The 17,678-nt window shown below is 40.0% G+C and overlaps 1 protein-coding gene across 3 annotated transcripts in view; it reads left to right on the forward strand.

The window, feature by feature from the left end:
- PPM1H (protein phosphatase, Mg2+/Mn2+ dependent 1H) overlaps positions 1 to 17,678 on the forward strand; it is a 194,381-nt gene that overhangs the window by 122,731 nt on the left and 53,972 nt on the right. For all 3 annotated transcript variants that reach the window (XR_010922841.1, XM_067564120.1, XM_067564119.1), the window contains exon 5: positions 15,524 to 15,608. Coding sequence is in view for 2 of the 3 variants with exons in the window: in XM_067564120.1 (XP_067420221.1) it covers positions 15,524 to 15,608 (85 nt within the window). In the remaining variant the exon portion in view is untranslated. The remainder of the gene's footprint in view (positions 1 to 15,523; positions 15,609 to 17,678) is intronic.

Genomic DNA, 17,678 nt, shown 5'->3' on the forward strand with positions numbered 1-17,678 from the left:
GACTTTTTTATTTTCAGTTGAAGTTGAAGCTACCTTCTCCCAATACTAGCTCTGAATCTCACTGAGTTTACATTCCTTCTGCTCCTGGGTCACACCTGTTTGCTCTCATTTCATTATTTTAGTCATTAATAATCCTCATAAGGGGAGTTCACTTTTAGCATTAATGTGTTGTACAAACTAGATGAGAGAGGCAGGGAAATAACCATGTGGCCATTGGCTGAAGCACAGTGCTATAATGTAAACAGAATTTTTAAAAAAGAGAATTGAAGGAGCAAAAATGGCAACATGTTGGTGTGGTTCGCTATGGCAATGCTCAGTTTTAGCAGTATGCTTTTGCCTTATATCCATACAACTATTTAAAAATAAAGGGAGGGGAGGCAATTTTCCTAGCCTCATATTATTTTGTTTTCCTCTTTAAGGTTTGTAATAGTATTTAAGAAACCTTTCAAATAATCTTATCTTTCTCTTCTGATTTTCTTCATTCCCTATTAGCTAATCTGGATTTACTTCACCTTTTTTTTTTTGGCTCAGTCTTTGGTTCTTATTTGTTCTTATAAGCAATTATACTTCACTGTGAGAATCCATAGATCTCAAAATGCTTTACAAAAAAAGGAAGTATCATTATCTCTATTTTACAGGTTTAAGAAACAGAGCAATGAGGTGACTAGCCTACGGTCACATACTGTTTTGACTCCGCAAAAAAATCCACAGAGCATTTGGAATAGTACCTGTGCTGTTACTTAAGTACTCATGCAGAGGCATCAGGGGGAGCAGAAGAGATCTAAGCCATTTTTTTTGTGTGTGTGTGTAAGCCTTTTTCTAATTAGAACCTTAAAAATTTCTAGGTGACCGGATTATGCCTTTCCATTAAAATCTATGGATATTTAGACTCTTCAGGACACTCTCTCACCAAATTCATAATTCAAAATAATTGTAGGTCCTATTTTGACCAAACTATCCTTGCCTTTTTTAGATTATTGAAACTTATCGTGACCATAACTAAGGTGCAAAGACCACTGAAGATATTGAAACCTTTAGTTCTTCTTCGAGTGCTTGCTCATGTTCATTCCAGTGTAGGTGTGTGCTTGCCTCAAGTACAGAGGCCACAAGGTGGTCTCGCTCCCCCTGTTAGTGATCGATACCCTTCTTTGGTGTCTGGACCCAGGGTTAGTATGCACAGGAGTCCCATTCTCGCGATCACAACCCTTAATGTCTCTCATCACAGACGCATCAGCGATGGGATGGTGGGCTCACTTAGGGTCCCTAAAAACTTAAGGCCTCTGGTTCCCGGGGGAGCTCTTGTTACACATCCGTGTGAGAGAACTGAGGACAGTGCACCTAGCCTGCCAGGCATTCCAACTCCATCTGGAGGGCAACTGTGTATCAGTCCTCACAGACAGCGCTACAGCAATGTTTTACATAAACAGGGCAGAGCGCACTCCTCTCCCTTCTTCCAGGAGGCTGTTTGCCTATGGGAATTCTGTATAGCCAATTCACCTCAAAGCCTCATACCTTCCGGGGTTGCAAAACGAGTTAGATCATCTCAGCAGATACTTTTCCAACCATCGTGAGTGGTCCCTTCGCCCGGACATCGTGAACACTGTCTTCCAGAAGTGGGGGACTCCCCAGGTAGACCTGTTTGCGACAAGGTACAACAGGAAGTGCCTCCAGCTTTACTCCTTCCTAGGCCACAGTCTGGGTTTGCTCACAGACACCTTTCTCCTCCCTTGGACGGACCAGCTCTTATCTGCATTTCCTCCAACCCCACTCATACACAAGGTCCTGCTGAGGGTCAAGAGGGCTGGGACACATCTGATTCTGATAGCTTTGTCTTGGCCACACCAGCACTGGTTCACCACTCTCCTAGATCTCTTGGTAGACATACCTATCATCCTGCCACTGTTCCCAGACTTGATCTCTCAAGATCACGGTCGTCTACGTTATCCAAACCTCAAATCCCTTCATCTCATGTCAGTGGAAGGATTTTCAAGCTGGTTAGCGCAAAAGGGCATCTCACCTAACGAGTCATCGCTGTCCTTCATTCTAAACTATCTATTCCACTTAAAACACCAGGGCCTAACGCTGTCATCATAAGAAACCACCTAACTGCAATCTCCAGTTTTCACCCATGGGTGAATGGCTAGTTGGTCTTCTCAAGTGCCATCTGTGGCAGTTTTCTTAAGGGACTGGAATGGCTCACAGGTACGCCAGCCACTACCTACTTGGGACCTCAATCTGGTACTGGCAAAGCTAATGAGATCCCCATTTGAACCACTAGCGACGTGCTCTCTGCTCTACCTGTCCTAGAAGATGGCCTTCTTGGTTGCCATCACCTCCACCAAAAGGGTCTCAGAGATCCAAGTTTTCACCTCCGAACCATCGCATAGTGTCTTTTTTAAGGACAAGGTACAGCTGCGATCATACCCATCCTCCCTGCCAAAGGTGGTCTTGCAATTTCATAGTAACCAGGACATTTTTCTACCAGTCTTCTTTCCTAATTCACATGCTAACAGAGAGGAACCAGAGGCTCCATTCACTGAATGTGAGGCATGTGTTAGCCTTCTACATAGAAAAGAGTAAACCTTTTAGGAAGTCCACCCAGTTGTCCTTAGCCATTGCAGACAGGATGAAAGGCTGCCCAGTCTCGGCCCAGAGAATCTCATGGATTACTTCCTGTATCCGCACATGCTATGACCTAGCAAAGATCCCAGCTCCCCGATTGATGGCTCATTCTACGAGGGCTCTGGTATCATTGGTGGCATTTGTGGCACAAGTCCCAATTCAGGACATCTGTAGAGTGGCAACGTCATCATCAGTCCACACATTTGCATTACACTACACCATCACCCAAAAAGCTAGAGTTGACACGGGTGTCAGCTGAGCGGTGCTATAAGCAGCATGCCAATGAACTCTGACCCCTCAACTTGCACAACTATCTGGGAGTCACCTACATTGGAATGGACATGAGCAACCCCTCAAAGAAGAAAAAATGGTTACTGACCTTCCATAACTGTTGTTCTTTGAGATGTGTTGCTCTTGTCCATTCCAACACCCTCCCCCCCATCACCACCACCTTCCCTTCTGTCAGAATTAGCTGGCAAGAAGGAACTGAAGGGGGTGGCGGGGCGATGAGCACACATCTACATTGGAATGGATATGGGCAACACATCTCAAAGAACAACAGTTACAGAAGGTCAATAACCATTTTTTGCCTAGTTGGCAACCAGCAGCATCAGTCTAAGCTATTCAAGTGAGTTTGTCAGATTGAATTGAAACTACCTGTTTAAAACAAAGCTTAAGTTTAAAAATAAATAAATTAAAATTCCTCTTATCCTCCAACTACAGTCTGGTATGCAGAATAGTCTGTCTCCACTCAACAGAAAGTCATGGAAATAAATGTGCTGTCATTCATACTGCGAACATGTAAGCAAATTGCACATTCCCTCGATTTTTTTATTTTTTCCTCCCTTGCTTTCAAAACCTGGCTTGTATGCCTGTGGGAATCTCTCTCACTGCGTTTTTCATCCCCTTCATGCAAGGAGAAGTTAGAATTGAAGAAAGGTTAAAAAGAATAGCAGCAATGTCAGGTTTTACAGCATTTTATCCTGATGAAGCCGTTGGAGGTGCTTTAGAATAATACCATAATTGGCTATCCTCCTTTAATAATTACTTTAACCAAAAGTAATTAAAAGTAGTTGACAAGAAATAAGTCTTTAAATTTAGTATTAAGAAAGTAGAGACTTTCCAGATCTCAGTGGACGAGTTTCAGAAGATCAGTGCATTATATCTAAACAAGTGACCGGCTACAATGATCCATTTTGCAGTGAAGATGCACAGAGGTGTGTATCAGCAGGTCAGGAGAGTTAGAGAAAAGAAATAGGTTTAAAGACAAACCTGAATGAAAAAGAAGACTAGAGTCCATCCTAAGCATGGATTTCTTTGAAGATGAAGCAGCCATCCTGCCTCTTCTCCAAAGCTCATTCGTCTCTATGACAGGACTTGTGTTAGAGTGATAGCCAAGGACTATGGATGTAACAGGTGTTTGTGGTCATTGCAAACAGCCCTGCATACTTGATATTTTGTGTAAAATGGGTCTTCAGTCCTGATCATCTACCTTCTTCCATATGTGAATTGCTGGCTTTTCAGGTTATGTGGAAGTGGAGGGTACATTACTTTTGCAGTAGCCTCAGGAGATAGGCTAGTCACTTTCTGCTTGTTATCAGCTTCCAAGAGGCACGTGTTTTCTTGCTTTTTCACCCATGGGATTTCCTTTTTTTTTAAGCTATATTAGCCACTGTAAGTGAAAGCACTCCCTATTTATTTGTATTACAGTAGCACCACCTGAGATTGGGTTTCCAGTGCATTTACATTGTATATGTACACAGTAGGAGAAGAGAATCCAGGCCCTGACAAGATAGACAAATGATGGGAGGAAAGAAGTTTTCTCCCCATTTTGTAGATGGGAGACTGATGTAGAGATAGGTTAAGATCATACAGGAAGTCTATGGCACTGCTGAGAAGTGAATCCAGTTCTCCCAATACAGTGCATTAATCACACAACAATCTTTCTACCCATACCTTTTTGACATATCACACAAGGAGGCTCTTATGGATTCTTCCTTAACCTTTCCAGAACCAATGCTGAGGCATATTAAGCAGGCAAGGAGCTGCAGAGCTTTCTAGACTTACATTAGTCTAGAGGGAAGCTTTCCAGATTCAGTTGGGGTATTGTCTCAAGTCTGTTGAGAATCTTGCTTTGTTGGAAACCACTTTCAGCTTCTCCTGGACTTGGACTCTACAGGCTTTTCAGGTAACTTGAGCAGTTACAGTTCATCAGCATCTAGCTAAAGTATCTTGAGTCCAGTTTCTAGTTTCTTAGAGCTTTACTAGAGATGGGATCTTCATCAACTCTGAGTATGTATATGTGCTGGAACCCTAGAGGAAAATTTTCCTATCAGATCAGGCAGACGTTATTGTCCAGGCTATGACCAAGGAATGGAGACTTGTTTAGGTGGATTGTGGAAAGCAATGCAGTGGTCCCAACTGGACCAGTACTTTGTTATCTGTGGTGATTCTAAATGTCCCCTTTTACTTTGCATGTAGATGAGAGGGTTTTCTTGTCTTTCTGCAAGGTATCCCAGGTCCAACTTGCCCACGCATTCTATAATTATCCCTTGAAATGCTATACATAGATGGGTTTATACCAATATAGACTTAACTTTTCAGGTGATTTGCAGACATAGGGGTCCTTCTAGATTATTTCTTGATGCTGGCTACTCAAACAGGGACAGCAGCAAAAAAGCTTGCCTTTTTCCACCATAAAGTGTCCAGGAAACTATACACTAATGTGAAAGACATCGACTTGCCCAATGGTCTGTTAATTCATGAATCCCAGGCTTACTTGCTGTAGGGCACTTGCACTTGTCTTGGGAACGAAATCAGAAAAAGGAATCAACCAAACAAACCTCTCCCAAAACCTCCACTTGGTGCCACCTCCTGACAAAAGCAATAAGGTCACACTACTGTGGCTTTTCTGTCATTTCTCTGGCCTACCTAATAAATAATAAAACTTACTTGAGGTCATAGGCTTGATATTCAAACCGCTCAAAGAGCTGTTTCTGTGCCAGAATCACACAGTTGTATATCATCACTGTAACACTGTTGTCAATTTTTATTACTGCTTCTTCTTTCTTGCCAGTTCCCTATTCAGGGTCGGCAACTTCTATAATCTTCTTCCAAAACACGTGATGATCCGCCAGTCTGTCATGCAGATTGGTCTCTCTGAGATCCACTGAGATATCCAGTCCATGTACTAAGCCTTTGGACTCCCTTTAGTTGTCTTCCATCCACAGTTGTTGTGAGAGCCATCCTACTGATGTAGCTGTCCAGTCTCTGGATATTCCCATACCAACATAACCTAGCCTACCTCAACTTGTCTTCAATTGGAAAAACCCACATTAGGCACCATACAGCCTCATTTTGTTTCCAGAAATGGAGAATCCAACCATTTGATGATCTCAATACCTTCATTTCCATGGTGGAGACATACTGATTTCCTTTCTTGTGGTTGGTCAAGTCTTCTGTTCCATACATTAATGTGTGTCAAATTACAGTTTTATATGCTCAAATTTATTGGCATCATTTTATCACAGAGAACTGGAGTCATCTCCTGGTATTTGCACCACACAGCTTTGGTACAATGCCAGATAGCACATAGCAGGACACTATTGACAGCTATCTTATGTATTTAAATTCTTTCACTCTTCTAAGCTCTCTGCCTGTGATATGGTGAGTCGTCCTCCCTCAGTTAGCATAATCTTAACAGCATTCACACTATGTCCAGCCCACTCAAAACTATGTTGCCACTGTTCAAAGTTGTCTTGCAGGATCGTACAATCTTCTACACATATCACGAAGTCATCCGTGAGCAGCATGTTCCAACGCAGCTACCTTTATATATTCTCAATTATTACACCCATGATAACTGCTAACAAAAAGGGGCTCAGCGCTGACCCCCAATGGAGGGGTTTACTGGAAATTCTCTATTGTAGTCCCATTTAGTACAGTAGTCACTTCGTTGTTCGTATCTGGAATAAAATGGACATATCCTTCCAGCAAACTTCTCCATTGCAAACTCTACCAAACTAGTTGTCTGGGTGTGCATCATATGCCTTCTCCAGGTCCACAAATACCATATCCAGTTGCCACCCCTTTTCTCTGAACTTCTCCATGAGGATTTGTTGGACAAATGTGGCATCACTTGTGCTATTTCCTCGTATACTGAGCATTCTGAAATACAACCATTCTGTGCAGATGCTTTTCATTAATCTTCCGCCATACTTTCATACCTTGTGACATCAGCTTAATTGAGCAATAACTAGCACACCGTGTAATATCTCCTTTATGTTTAATAGGCACCACTAAGATTTTATGCCATTCATCTGGCATTTTCCCTTTCTTAAGAATGTCGTTGATCAAATTTCTAAGATGCTTGATGCCTTCCCTTCCCAATGTCTTCGCCGCATCCATTGGTACTTCATCTGATCCAGGGACTGTCTCCTTTTACTCTTTCCTAAGAGCCTCTGCAACCTCTTTCTTCTGTATGCAAACTATCAGTTCAGTGTACACCTCAGTTCAGTGTACATGTTGTGAATTCCTCTTTTAGGTTCTCCTGATTCATCACTCTTTCAAAATAATCACTCCAAACTTTGAGTCATTCACCGTTCATTTGCAATATACCGTATTAATTTCTAATGTAAGAAGACTCATTTGCATGCCTCATTTTCTCTCTTGTCATGGCAAGTCTATAGATGGTTCTTCTCTCCCTCCTGTCCTCCTAGCTGGTTAATTGGCTCTCACAGGTCATATTTTGTAACACTATGTTTAGGAATATTCTGTCAAATATATAATGAAAACATCAAAGGTATGATGAATCCATGAGGGACTGCATATCCAGTTGCTAACTCATGGGCTTGTCCAATACAGACATGATTAGAACCACTGGCAGGCAATTTTTGCATGCCAAGAATAAGAAGCCTAGCACAGATAAAGCAACAATTCCATAATGGTCAGTCACTTATCAAAATTTGCTGAGTTTGAACATATCCAAAATGGTTGACTGTTCCACATATAAACGAAAAGGAAACATTCATGATTCCAGCCACCACCATTTTTTCCCCAACGAGATGCTAAAAACCAGAATGGAACCTACCCAAGGTACCACTTGTGTCCAGGTGCACACACAGTTATATAGTTGCCATTTTCTTAATTGTCTTCTTAAAAATAGGGTGGTTTGGCACAAGGATATTGCTGACAAACATTCCAGCATCAAGACGTAGTTTCATAATGCGGAGCTGAAGTATTGCATGTTGGTGGTTCTCACCATCTGCTCAGTAAGCAAGGCTACAGTGATGGGTGGCAGTCTAAAACCCTAAGACAAGGTTGATAATGCCTGCCAGTAGTAGTCTCCCAAAAGGTAGTGTCTGAGCACCTATGTTATTCAACATCTACACAAACGACCAGCCAAGATACAAGGCACTTCGTCTATACAGATGATCTGTGCATCATCATGCAACACAAGGAGTTTGGCATTTTAGAGAGTACTCTAATTAATTCACTTAACATCCCAGTCAAGTACTATGCAGCCAACCAGCTGCATGCAAACCCAGCAAAGACACAAGTCCGTGCATTCCATTACAAAAACCAAGAAGCCAAATGCAAATTCAGCGTCAGCTGACTTGGTACTAAACATTAATTCCATAAATCCCATTACTCTTGACTTTCATTCTAACCATAGTTATTCATTCTGTACACCTGCATACAATCCTGGTATAGAAGTTGATAATCAAACTCTATGTATCTTTCCAGACACCTTCCCTTCAATAGATATGCCAACAACTTCCACTCCTGGAGGTTCCTGCTAAATCATGGTAATCTCTAGGCCCAAGAAATAGCCAGGGCAGAATGAGGGACCCACAAGCTTGAAATCTCCTATAACTCCTGATAATAGGTTTTGGTGGGTTGATTGACATTCTGAGTGGAAGGGGAGTTCAGAGATGAAAATCCATACTCATTATTCTCTAAGGCAGTGAGGAAGCTGACCAACTCTGGTGTTAGTATGAATGAGAAATAAATGAAATGCACAAGGTTTGCTCCTGTACTGCAAACAGCTTCTACTTGGCTATTGTAATTCTGCGTTAAAAGTAGTGTAAATCTTTTTGTAAAAATCAGCCGATCAGAATAGAGGCTTTGGAATATGTTAGCAACCCTTATACAAGGCAACCAGAGTGTCTTACTTACAAGGAGTATGAAATAAACGTTCTAAAGTTATTGTGAGTTAATCATACAATTTGGAAGAAAATAAAAACTGAAAATTCTGAATATAGTGTTGTATACTTGTGCTTCGGGAAAGCTGCTAGGCTTATAAACTCACCTCCTCCACAGTATCATCCATACAGTGGCAGAGCCCCATAGCGTCTCACTGCAGTTCTCTCACCCTGGGAAGGAGATAGCTGTATATCAGCTATATTGGGGAGGGAGAAGGGGAATCTATAGTAGGCGCTCTCACACATCTCACCTTCCTCTTTGGTTGGTTGGTGAGCACTCCCCCTCCTGTTTCAATCTGCATTAACCACTGCATAGAGAGCTAACCTAAGAGGTAAGGGAGGGGACCAGTAGCATATACTCCCTATTAATGAGAGCTATAGTAAAAGAAAAGCTTTTCTGTTCAGGTGAAAGAGAAATTAGCCGGTATTTGTAATCTGTATATGAATATTTTTGTATGCAAAGGATAGGTCTGATGTTGCCACTAAGGATTATAAAGAAACCAGAGTTGGGAGGTTGTGAAATGGGAGTAGATGGACAGAAAGACAGAGAATTTCATCTGCTCTGACTGTACCTGATTCTGGGTTTTGTTGATTGCTTGTTTTGCTCGTGGGGGCATTGAGGCGAGATGAGGCATTGAAAAGCTTGTCTGATATGAGTGGATGAAGCCTCTAGTGTAAATGGACATTCTTGTTGAATTGTGGGACTTTTGTGATAAACTTCATGGGGACCAGGATTTCACCTCCTATGGGTTTTGATAATGGGCATATCACCATTGGAACTCATCCTTGTTAACTGCTAACTAAATTTCATACCATGATCTATTTTAGTGTCCTGCTGGGTCCTCCTTAATCTGTAAAATTATAGTGCTGTTGCTATGAATGTCACTGGTACAGCAAGATGTTGGTAGAAACCAGCTGAACTAAGACATTGGGAAATTAATCTGTGTCCGATTTAAAGGCAGACTAGTCTAGTTAGTAATAAGTGAAACAAAGGCAGTGCATTTGAATATATTTAAACCCCATCAAATTCTTACACTGTATTTCTCTCTCTTATATACTGGAACATCTAAACAATAGTATTCTCATCATTTTCTAAGCACTTTCTATTTATTAAAATTTTTTTTAAAAGATACATATAGCTGATTTATTGAAAGTTTAGCAGAAACTAGCAGTTGTGATTCCTGATCTTGCTTTAAAATATCCATTTAGTTACCATAGTAAACAAATGCCCTCCAAGACCAATTACATCGTTATAGGATTTACATTTTTCCTCTGCTATTTTGTGACACAACTAATTAAAATCTACTGCTTTGTTCCCCTTTGAATGTAATAAAACCTTGTCATATTCTTTGTCAGTCTAATCCCTCTTTCCTTTCCATTGACACGTTTCTAATACCTCTTCAGGCAAGCCAGACACTTCTGCCTCAGATGTACAGACTCCACAATGCTCAACACCTTGTGACAAAATGGATGCATTCTCTTATGGCTTGGAAGTGATATATGCTGTCAAAAAGTGTTTTCCAAATGGTTTCTCTTTGTCACCTCTACCACATTTTATCCTCTATTGTAGAAACATGCTGTTTAATGTTGCATTTCAAATCATTTTCGGCTGAAAAACTATGTAATGGAATCAGGGTGTCCCATGAATACTCTTAACAGTAGGAGATGCCTTTTTGTTTTGAACACTAGATTCCCAAGAGACCCACGACAGCAGTGAAATTACACTTTTGACCTTATTTACTAAAGTGTTCCTTTCACTTTATGATTAAATGAGAGTAACCAACAATGACTTTCTCTAAAATGAATGAGTTTCCCTCTTTTATATGTTTCTTATAAGAACCACAGACAGGATGCCTGGCAGTTGTCAAGTGATTACCTCCTCTTAAAAGGGGACTTCTCTGCTCCGTGCATGCATTCTCTCTCTCTCACTCTCTGTGTCTCATGTGTATGTTGATTTCTCCCCACTTTCTCCCTCCCAAATCCCTAATGGCAGGAACAACACTGCAATACAATGTTGCCTTTTTGTTGCCTGATGAACTATTCAATTTAAAGGCAGAAAGTAATAACCTTGCCCCAATACTTGCTTTAATGTATTGGTACTTAATATGACAAATAAACAGAACCTTAAACATATGTGAGCATGCATTGGACACTGCTCACGTGCTCAAAGTTCATTCAGTTGGCCATAATGAAAATTCACAGTTGAGTCAAACTTAAATAAAAATAGGAACATTTTTTGATGAATCACGTTATCCCTCTTACACTTCCAATCTGTGGAAGTTTCCCTTCATACACTTGTGCACTGCATCCAACCAGTAGATAAATGCAACACTGCTGGGATTTCCCTCTACACCACTTTAAGCATAGACACTCTGGCACATCACTTTTATGGCTTTTTAGGGAAGAGAGTTTATTAGGTCAGGCAATACATTCCACAGATTAACCTGGCTGGAAAGGAGTTAGCAATAACAGGTTTTGCTCCATCCAGTTTTAAATACTTTAATTGTTTTAATTTCTTAAATATATATTTATTTTATGTCTATTTCTACCAACTATAAGCCACTAAAATAATTGCACTTATTTGTCGATCCCATGTAGATATGCTGTGAAAAGCACATGGTGCAGTTTCACCGAGTTATTAATATAGAATCTACACTTAGAATAAAAATTATTGGGCTCAACACAGGGGTAACTGGGTGAAATTCTGTGGTCTGTATAATAAAGAAGTCTAATAGTGATCTCATGATCCCTGTGGCCTTAAAATACATGAACAGTTTTTGTTCCATTTACTTAATTAATCTGGGATGAAGTGGTGTTTTTTTGGGTGGGGAACGGCACAAAGCCAATGAGCTGGAAGAGAAGTGAACTTTAAAAGTAAATACAATTTGGGGCCTAAGTATTTGACGCTTATTTAATTTTCTGCAAGCAAGTGCCTTTTTTATTTCTTCATAGCTGATATAAATTAATGATCACTATGGATCTGAAATAACCTTGTCATCAAGGAATATTCTGTTAGTGTTGACATTCTCATTCCCTACAAACATGAATCATCCAGCTTCATATAGCAGCCTAGCCCTCTGGCTGAACTATAATGTTTCACTCGTGTAGTTAAAATTAAAATGTCAGCATTAAATATGGCAGAACCAGATGGACTGTGTGCACAATAGCCTCTCCAAATCCAGTAGTTTTCTATCTAGCTATTCCCTTAAAGTGGCTTGCTTCTGGGACAGTCTCCAAAACATAGTGTTCAACCAGTTGCATTATCGAATAAAATAACACAGCCACATTCTCACAATCTCTGGGAGCTAGCACTTCAAGAAGCCAGTGTGTTTGACACACATTTACACACACGTCCTTCACGTTTGATGAAAGTAATAATGCTCACATAGCATGGCGTTGCTGGTAGGATTGTAATGTGAAATACAAAGTGAAAAGCAGAGTTCCCCCAGCAGTGTAGAATGTACATGTTATACTTTTGCAAAATGGTTATTTTAACGTTCTAGTTCCCACATCAGTCAACAAGATTGCTCTCTTAATTCAAGTCATTTTTAAAGTGACCATAGTATGATATTGATCATACTGGAAATTGAGGACCTTGTCCACAGAACAGACTCTGGTTGGGCAGCAGCAGGACTTCAGGAGTCATGGTGGGGTCAGTGAGAGGTTACTACACTCTCCATGCACAATTGGGGCCTGATCCAGCATCCTTTGGATTCATTGGAAAGATTCCCTTCTACTTCAATGAGTGCTGGACCAGACCTTTCATCTTTAGCTTTCTTGGTGATATTGACAACAAGTTTGCCAGTTGTGGTCCCAGCATCTGTGATGTGGCCTGAAAGTAACAACTTTCAGTGAGCTGTAACTGTTAAATGGCTTGGTTAGCTTGAGTACTGGGTAGCTTTGAGAGTGTGGTAATGGGATGTTGAGCACTACTATTGATCTGAGCTGAATTCAAACCAGTGACCTGTAAGTGAAAGTCTCCATGTCCCATTTCTAATCTCTTGAGCCATCTAGTCCCTCAATCCCAGCCATTTTACTCTTCTGTGCCATTGTAATTCTCTCACATGCTAAGATGGAGTCTAGATTTTTGTATTTAACACTAATAAAATTTAAGGAAATTCAGGACTAAGGCTCTGTTTCATCCTAAATTCACCCCTTTGTTTTGATTGTTCCAAGGTTCTTATGCTGGGCTGGACTGTTTCACACCATATGGCTGTAACACCTAGTCAAAACAAGCTAGGCCCATGAAACACTGGCTTTCCTACCTCAGAATTTAATTGTTTGTGTGCAGTCTTCATCCCTCGGGGGCCAACTCTGCCTTCAGATACATGCATGAGACAACCATCAACTTAAATAGGAAATACACCAGTGAATTCAAGGAGCCCTGAAATGTGTTTAAATGTGTTTTGGGAAAGATCTCCTCTGAAATGGTAACTTTTTGAAAAACAGTAGAACTCATAAGTTAATAGTCTAACACTAATATTGATGTGTGTTGCTTCTCTATTGACTTTAACAATAGCTTCTTCAGACCAAATTTAGGATTAACAGAATCCTTCTGATTCATTCTTTTAAGATAGAAATTCTGTTAACATCTTTTGATCATTCTATCAACCCCTAAACCCTTCAAACTGTCAAACCATTACTCATATGAGACAAATTACAGATGAACGGGTTATGAGAACTTTCTACTGTGTTTGAGCAGTTGTTTCTGTTTCAAAGCCACAAAGCTTAACCATTAGCAAAAACTAAAGCAAAGATGCATCAGACAAAAGAGTCAGTGCTGTTCTTATTTCAGTTTTGTAAATGAATGTGTTGAGCTTCTGGTCATTCTGCAAAGCTTAATTGTGACTTCCACCAAGCCGTTTTTACCAGACTGGAATGTGGAAAATTTAAAAAAAAGATTGTGAATGAAGTAAAAAAGAAAAAAAAAAAAGCCATGTTACTAATTTAACCTATATTTAGGAGACGATTCTGCTAAAATTTCTCCCCGTTTTAAAGTGATTTGAATTTAGCAAATGTGAGTTTCTGTGTGTGGCCCTCTAACACCCACTAATAAAGGTGTAGCATCATTTGCATGTGGAGTTCAGAAAAACCAGGAGCAATAAGATCATGGTCTCTGTCAAAACTATTTCCCCAAATTTTCCTTCCCCTACAGATCCCTTGCAACTGAAGCGCCACATTTCCCCATTCTCTGCAACACCGTTTCAACCTATTCATGCATCCCTGCTCATTTCAACATAACCCCTACAATCCCACCCAACTCTTTTGCTCCCTCCATTGTTCCATTGCGTGGTTGCTACATTTGCATATTAGCTATATTAGCCAGTGACTTGGCAGTTACATTCATCCAGCATAGCATAGCATGAAATGACTCGTGGGATGTTATGTATTGTAGTTATGCCATAGACCTAATTGTGAAAAGCAGAGCTTTAAGGGGTGTTTTCCAAGGAGATCTGTCTTTTGAATCTTCACTTAAGGTTCATCAAAGGGCTTGTGCATATACAATATCCTTTGATGGCTTTTCAGCGCCACTAGGATACCCAATGTAGGGGTAGCAGTCAACAAACTGATCAAATTATCAGAGGAATGGGATATGAATAGCAAAAGTAAAAAGACATAAAGGACCACAAAAGAAGGGATGAATACGATTTTAGAACTGTAAAGACTTGAATACAAAAAACAGTAGCTTGTTTTGTGTACGCACAGTGTAATGGCAAAAAGGGGGGAGGAATCAGTACAGCATCAAGTGTTCAAATTTTAAGATCCTCTAATGATCTAGATGGGCAGATCTGAAGATTATAAAACCTTTGGGAACATGTATGGCTTCTCTAACCATTGTATAAAAGCATTTAAGGGGTTGCATAACTAATAAAAAGATACGAGAATAAAATTCAATTAGAATGGATACATGAACCAAAAAAACAGTAGAAATATTATGGACCAAATTCTCCCTGGTATAACTTCACTGGCTGAAACAGTTACACAAGAGAAGAATGTGGCGTTATATGTACAACAGATATTTTATAGAGATGACAGAATAATGTTCATTGTTTGGTGGAATTTTCTTTTCTCTGTGCTATTTACAGAAATGTGTGTGAAATCTGCCAGATGATCTATAGCCATCCCATTACCTGTCTTCCTCTGGCAGGTAGCTAGTTAGATTTGTGTTAAACAGGATTTGCTTTGCCATTTCCATTTGCTGCTAGAATGGAAATGTTCTGACATGACACATGACCAATCAATAACTGGAAAGTGGCTTCCATGAGTCATCTGAAGCCAGCAGGTTGGAGAGTGTCAGCCACTACTGGGATTAAAACCTGCAAAGAGTTGTTCTGCAATCAGTAATTCTGCAGTATTTCCTCTGGGTGTCTAGCTTTCACTAATAAGAATATACCTTGTAGAATTGGATTGAAATAACTCCTGCCCTTATTATTTTGGGTGCCTGATTTTTCTGAGCTCTAAGAATAAGGTGAATTTGACATATGCAAATCTCCTGTTTTGCTATTCAGCCTAAATGATATGGGACAAGAGTTGGTGTTCTGTTTTTATAATGCTGTGGGGGGAAAAAGACTGTTTTTTTTGTTTTGTTTTTTGTTTTTTTGTCTTGGTCTGGTCTGAGCAACCAGCAAATCTTAGAAAAAGACCACATCCCAGAATTTTCTGTAGCCACTGCTGACAATGTTTTATAACAATTGCAGGGCCATAATAATCAGGAACAAAGAAGTTATTCCAATGTCTTCAGAATTCACGCCTGAGACTGAGCGTCAGCGACTACAGTATCTGGTAAGAGACCTGAGGACTATGCTAGCGACTGCTGCTGAATGCCATGTGTTCACAAGCATTGTTTGCTAACATTTTACTATAGCACATCTATGAGCAAATAGCAAACTGCACAGGATACTTAACTCCATGCCAGTATTTACTGTACCATGGTATTTAATGTAGCAGTCTGACATTTGTGTGTGAGAGAGACTGTGGTGCACATTGTTTTCTTTGTTTTATTAGCATGACTGACAGAGATCTCTTACTTAGGCTTGATCCACCGCAGAGGTGGTTTTATTCAATGTGGGAGGTCTCATGCAGTGTGGAAAACTGTGGACTAGGAGGGATGGATACTTACTAGTTTGCTTAGGGCAGCAGAACCCCCTAAAGCTGACACAGTATGATTTAACTGATGAGAGACGGGATGCTTTATGTGCAAAACCCTATTACCTTATAAGCCATGTAGCAAATAACAAAATATATGTTGACTTCTTTCTGAATCAAACCACCATTTCATTTTTAACACTGATAAAACTAACAGTTGAGCCGATTGATTGCTGTATCCCTTAAGAGATCATAAAAAGTGCAACTGCAAACAGATTTCTTACCTGCTACAAACCAGTCTTTCAGTTTTTCTCTGAAAAATTCAAATTAAAGCTAATGCAGCCTCATTATTAACTTTGTGTCTCAACGCTGATTTAAGTAAGTCAAGGCCTGATTGTCTTCTGCTGTTCCTAAAATGCCTTTTATGTTCAGCCTGGTCCAAGTGTCACATTATTTGGTGGGGGCAGAAGTCCAAGGGTGGGGGGAGTGTTTTGTTTTTTAAAACATTTTTGAAGAAAATGCCTTTTTGGTTTATATTCAGATTTCATTCCTATTCCAGTTCATTGCTTGAGTCTGAAAATTTCAGAGGAAAGAACTACTTTGGGATGTATTCAAAATTCAGAGAACCAAATACAAAGCAGGCCTAATAAATATTTATACTTAGTTATATTTAAAATGATTTGTTTTCCTGTAAAATAAAGGGGATCTGTAGTATCTTGGGAACCTGGCACTTCTCTAGGAACTAAGAGATAAAGCACTGCCTACAAGGGATTTTTGCTCTTTTGATGTCCTTTCTGGCTTATATTTGAAAAGAGCAACTGATTTGAAAAGCACTTCTGCTGTTTCCCCTGGAATTTTCTTTACCTTTGTTTGTTTATTTCATTTGTATATGTGGCAAATGTGCCTGGGCCATGGGTTTTACGTTCAAAGGAAATACACTTGAGTGTGAAATAAAATTAGAGACAATTTCAAATGTTCCATAAATAACACTTTTACTCTACTGCATAAAAGAAAAAAAATAGCCACCTAACAGTACTTTGAGGCAATTGGAAAATGAGTGTCATTTAGGGTGAATCTCAAAAAAACCCCAAGTTTTCTTATTTAGCTTGAAGAAGCATCCCACTCCAAAAGTTCAGATGCTTGCTTAAACTACCTGAGGTTCCTGGTCATCCTCCTTATCTTTCCAGGATCATCTCCAGGCTCTTTTCCATCCTTACATCACTGGAAACCTCTATTCACTGCACTTCGTTGGCTTAAGAGAATTTACTTTGGATTTATTGAATGCAAGTCTCTGACTTCCAGTTTAAATGTAGTTTCCCAGTTCCCTCTCCCATGCATACTGAACAACAGGAAGAAATGCACATTCTGGTCATTTTAACATACATATTTCACTCTGCAGTTGTCAGTGCCAATGTAATCTTTCCTCTCGTAATACATGTTCAGCTCAAATGAACTATAAACCCTCTCTAGTCTTGTCTCCTCCAGAAATAAAGAAGAGAGTGGCATGGTTCACTGTTGGAATTAGAGCTGGTTTAATATCGCAGGAAAACTTTTAGACAAAAGATTTTCTGATCAGCCCAAAATTATAATGTAGTTTTAGTAGGGCCTATCCTACAATATCCCTGAGCATAAACCTACTGCTCAGCAGCTCCAAGAAGCACTTGGGCTTCCACTTATCGAGTCACTTTCACCCTGACCATATAGTACTATAAGGACCTGCCACGCCTCAAGTTTTACTTCTTTAGGAGAAACGTGTACAGTTCAAAT

The sequence above is a fragment of the Emydura macquarii genome, unplaced genomic scaffold (genome assembly GCF_026122565.2).
Source record: "Emydura macquarii macquarii isolate MOO-44397 ecotype Brisbane River unplaced genomic scaffold, CSIRO-AGI_Emac_v2 contig_2636, whole genome shotgun sequence".
NCBI classification, from domain to species: Eukaryota; Metazoa; Chordata; order Testudines; family Chelidae; genus Emydura; species Emydura macquarii.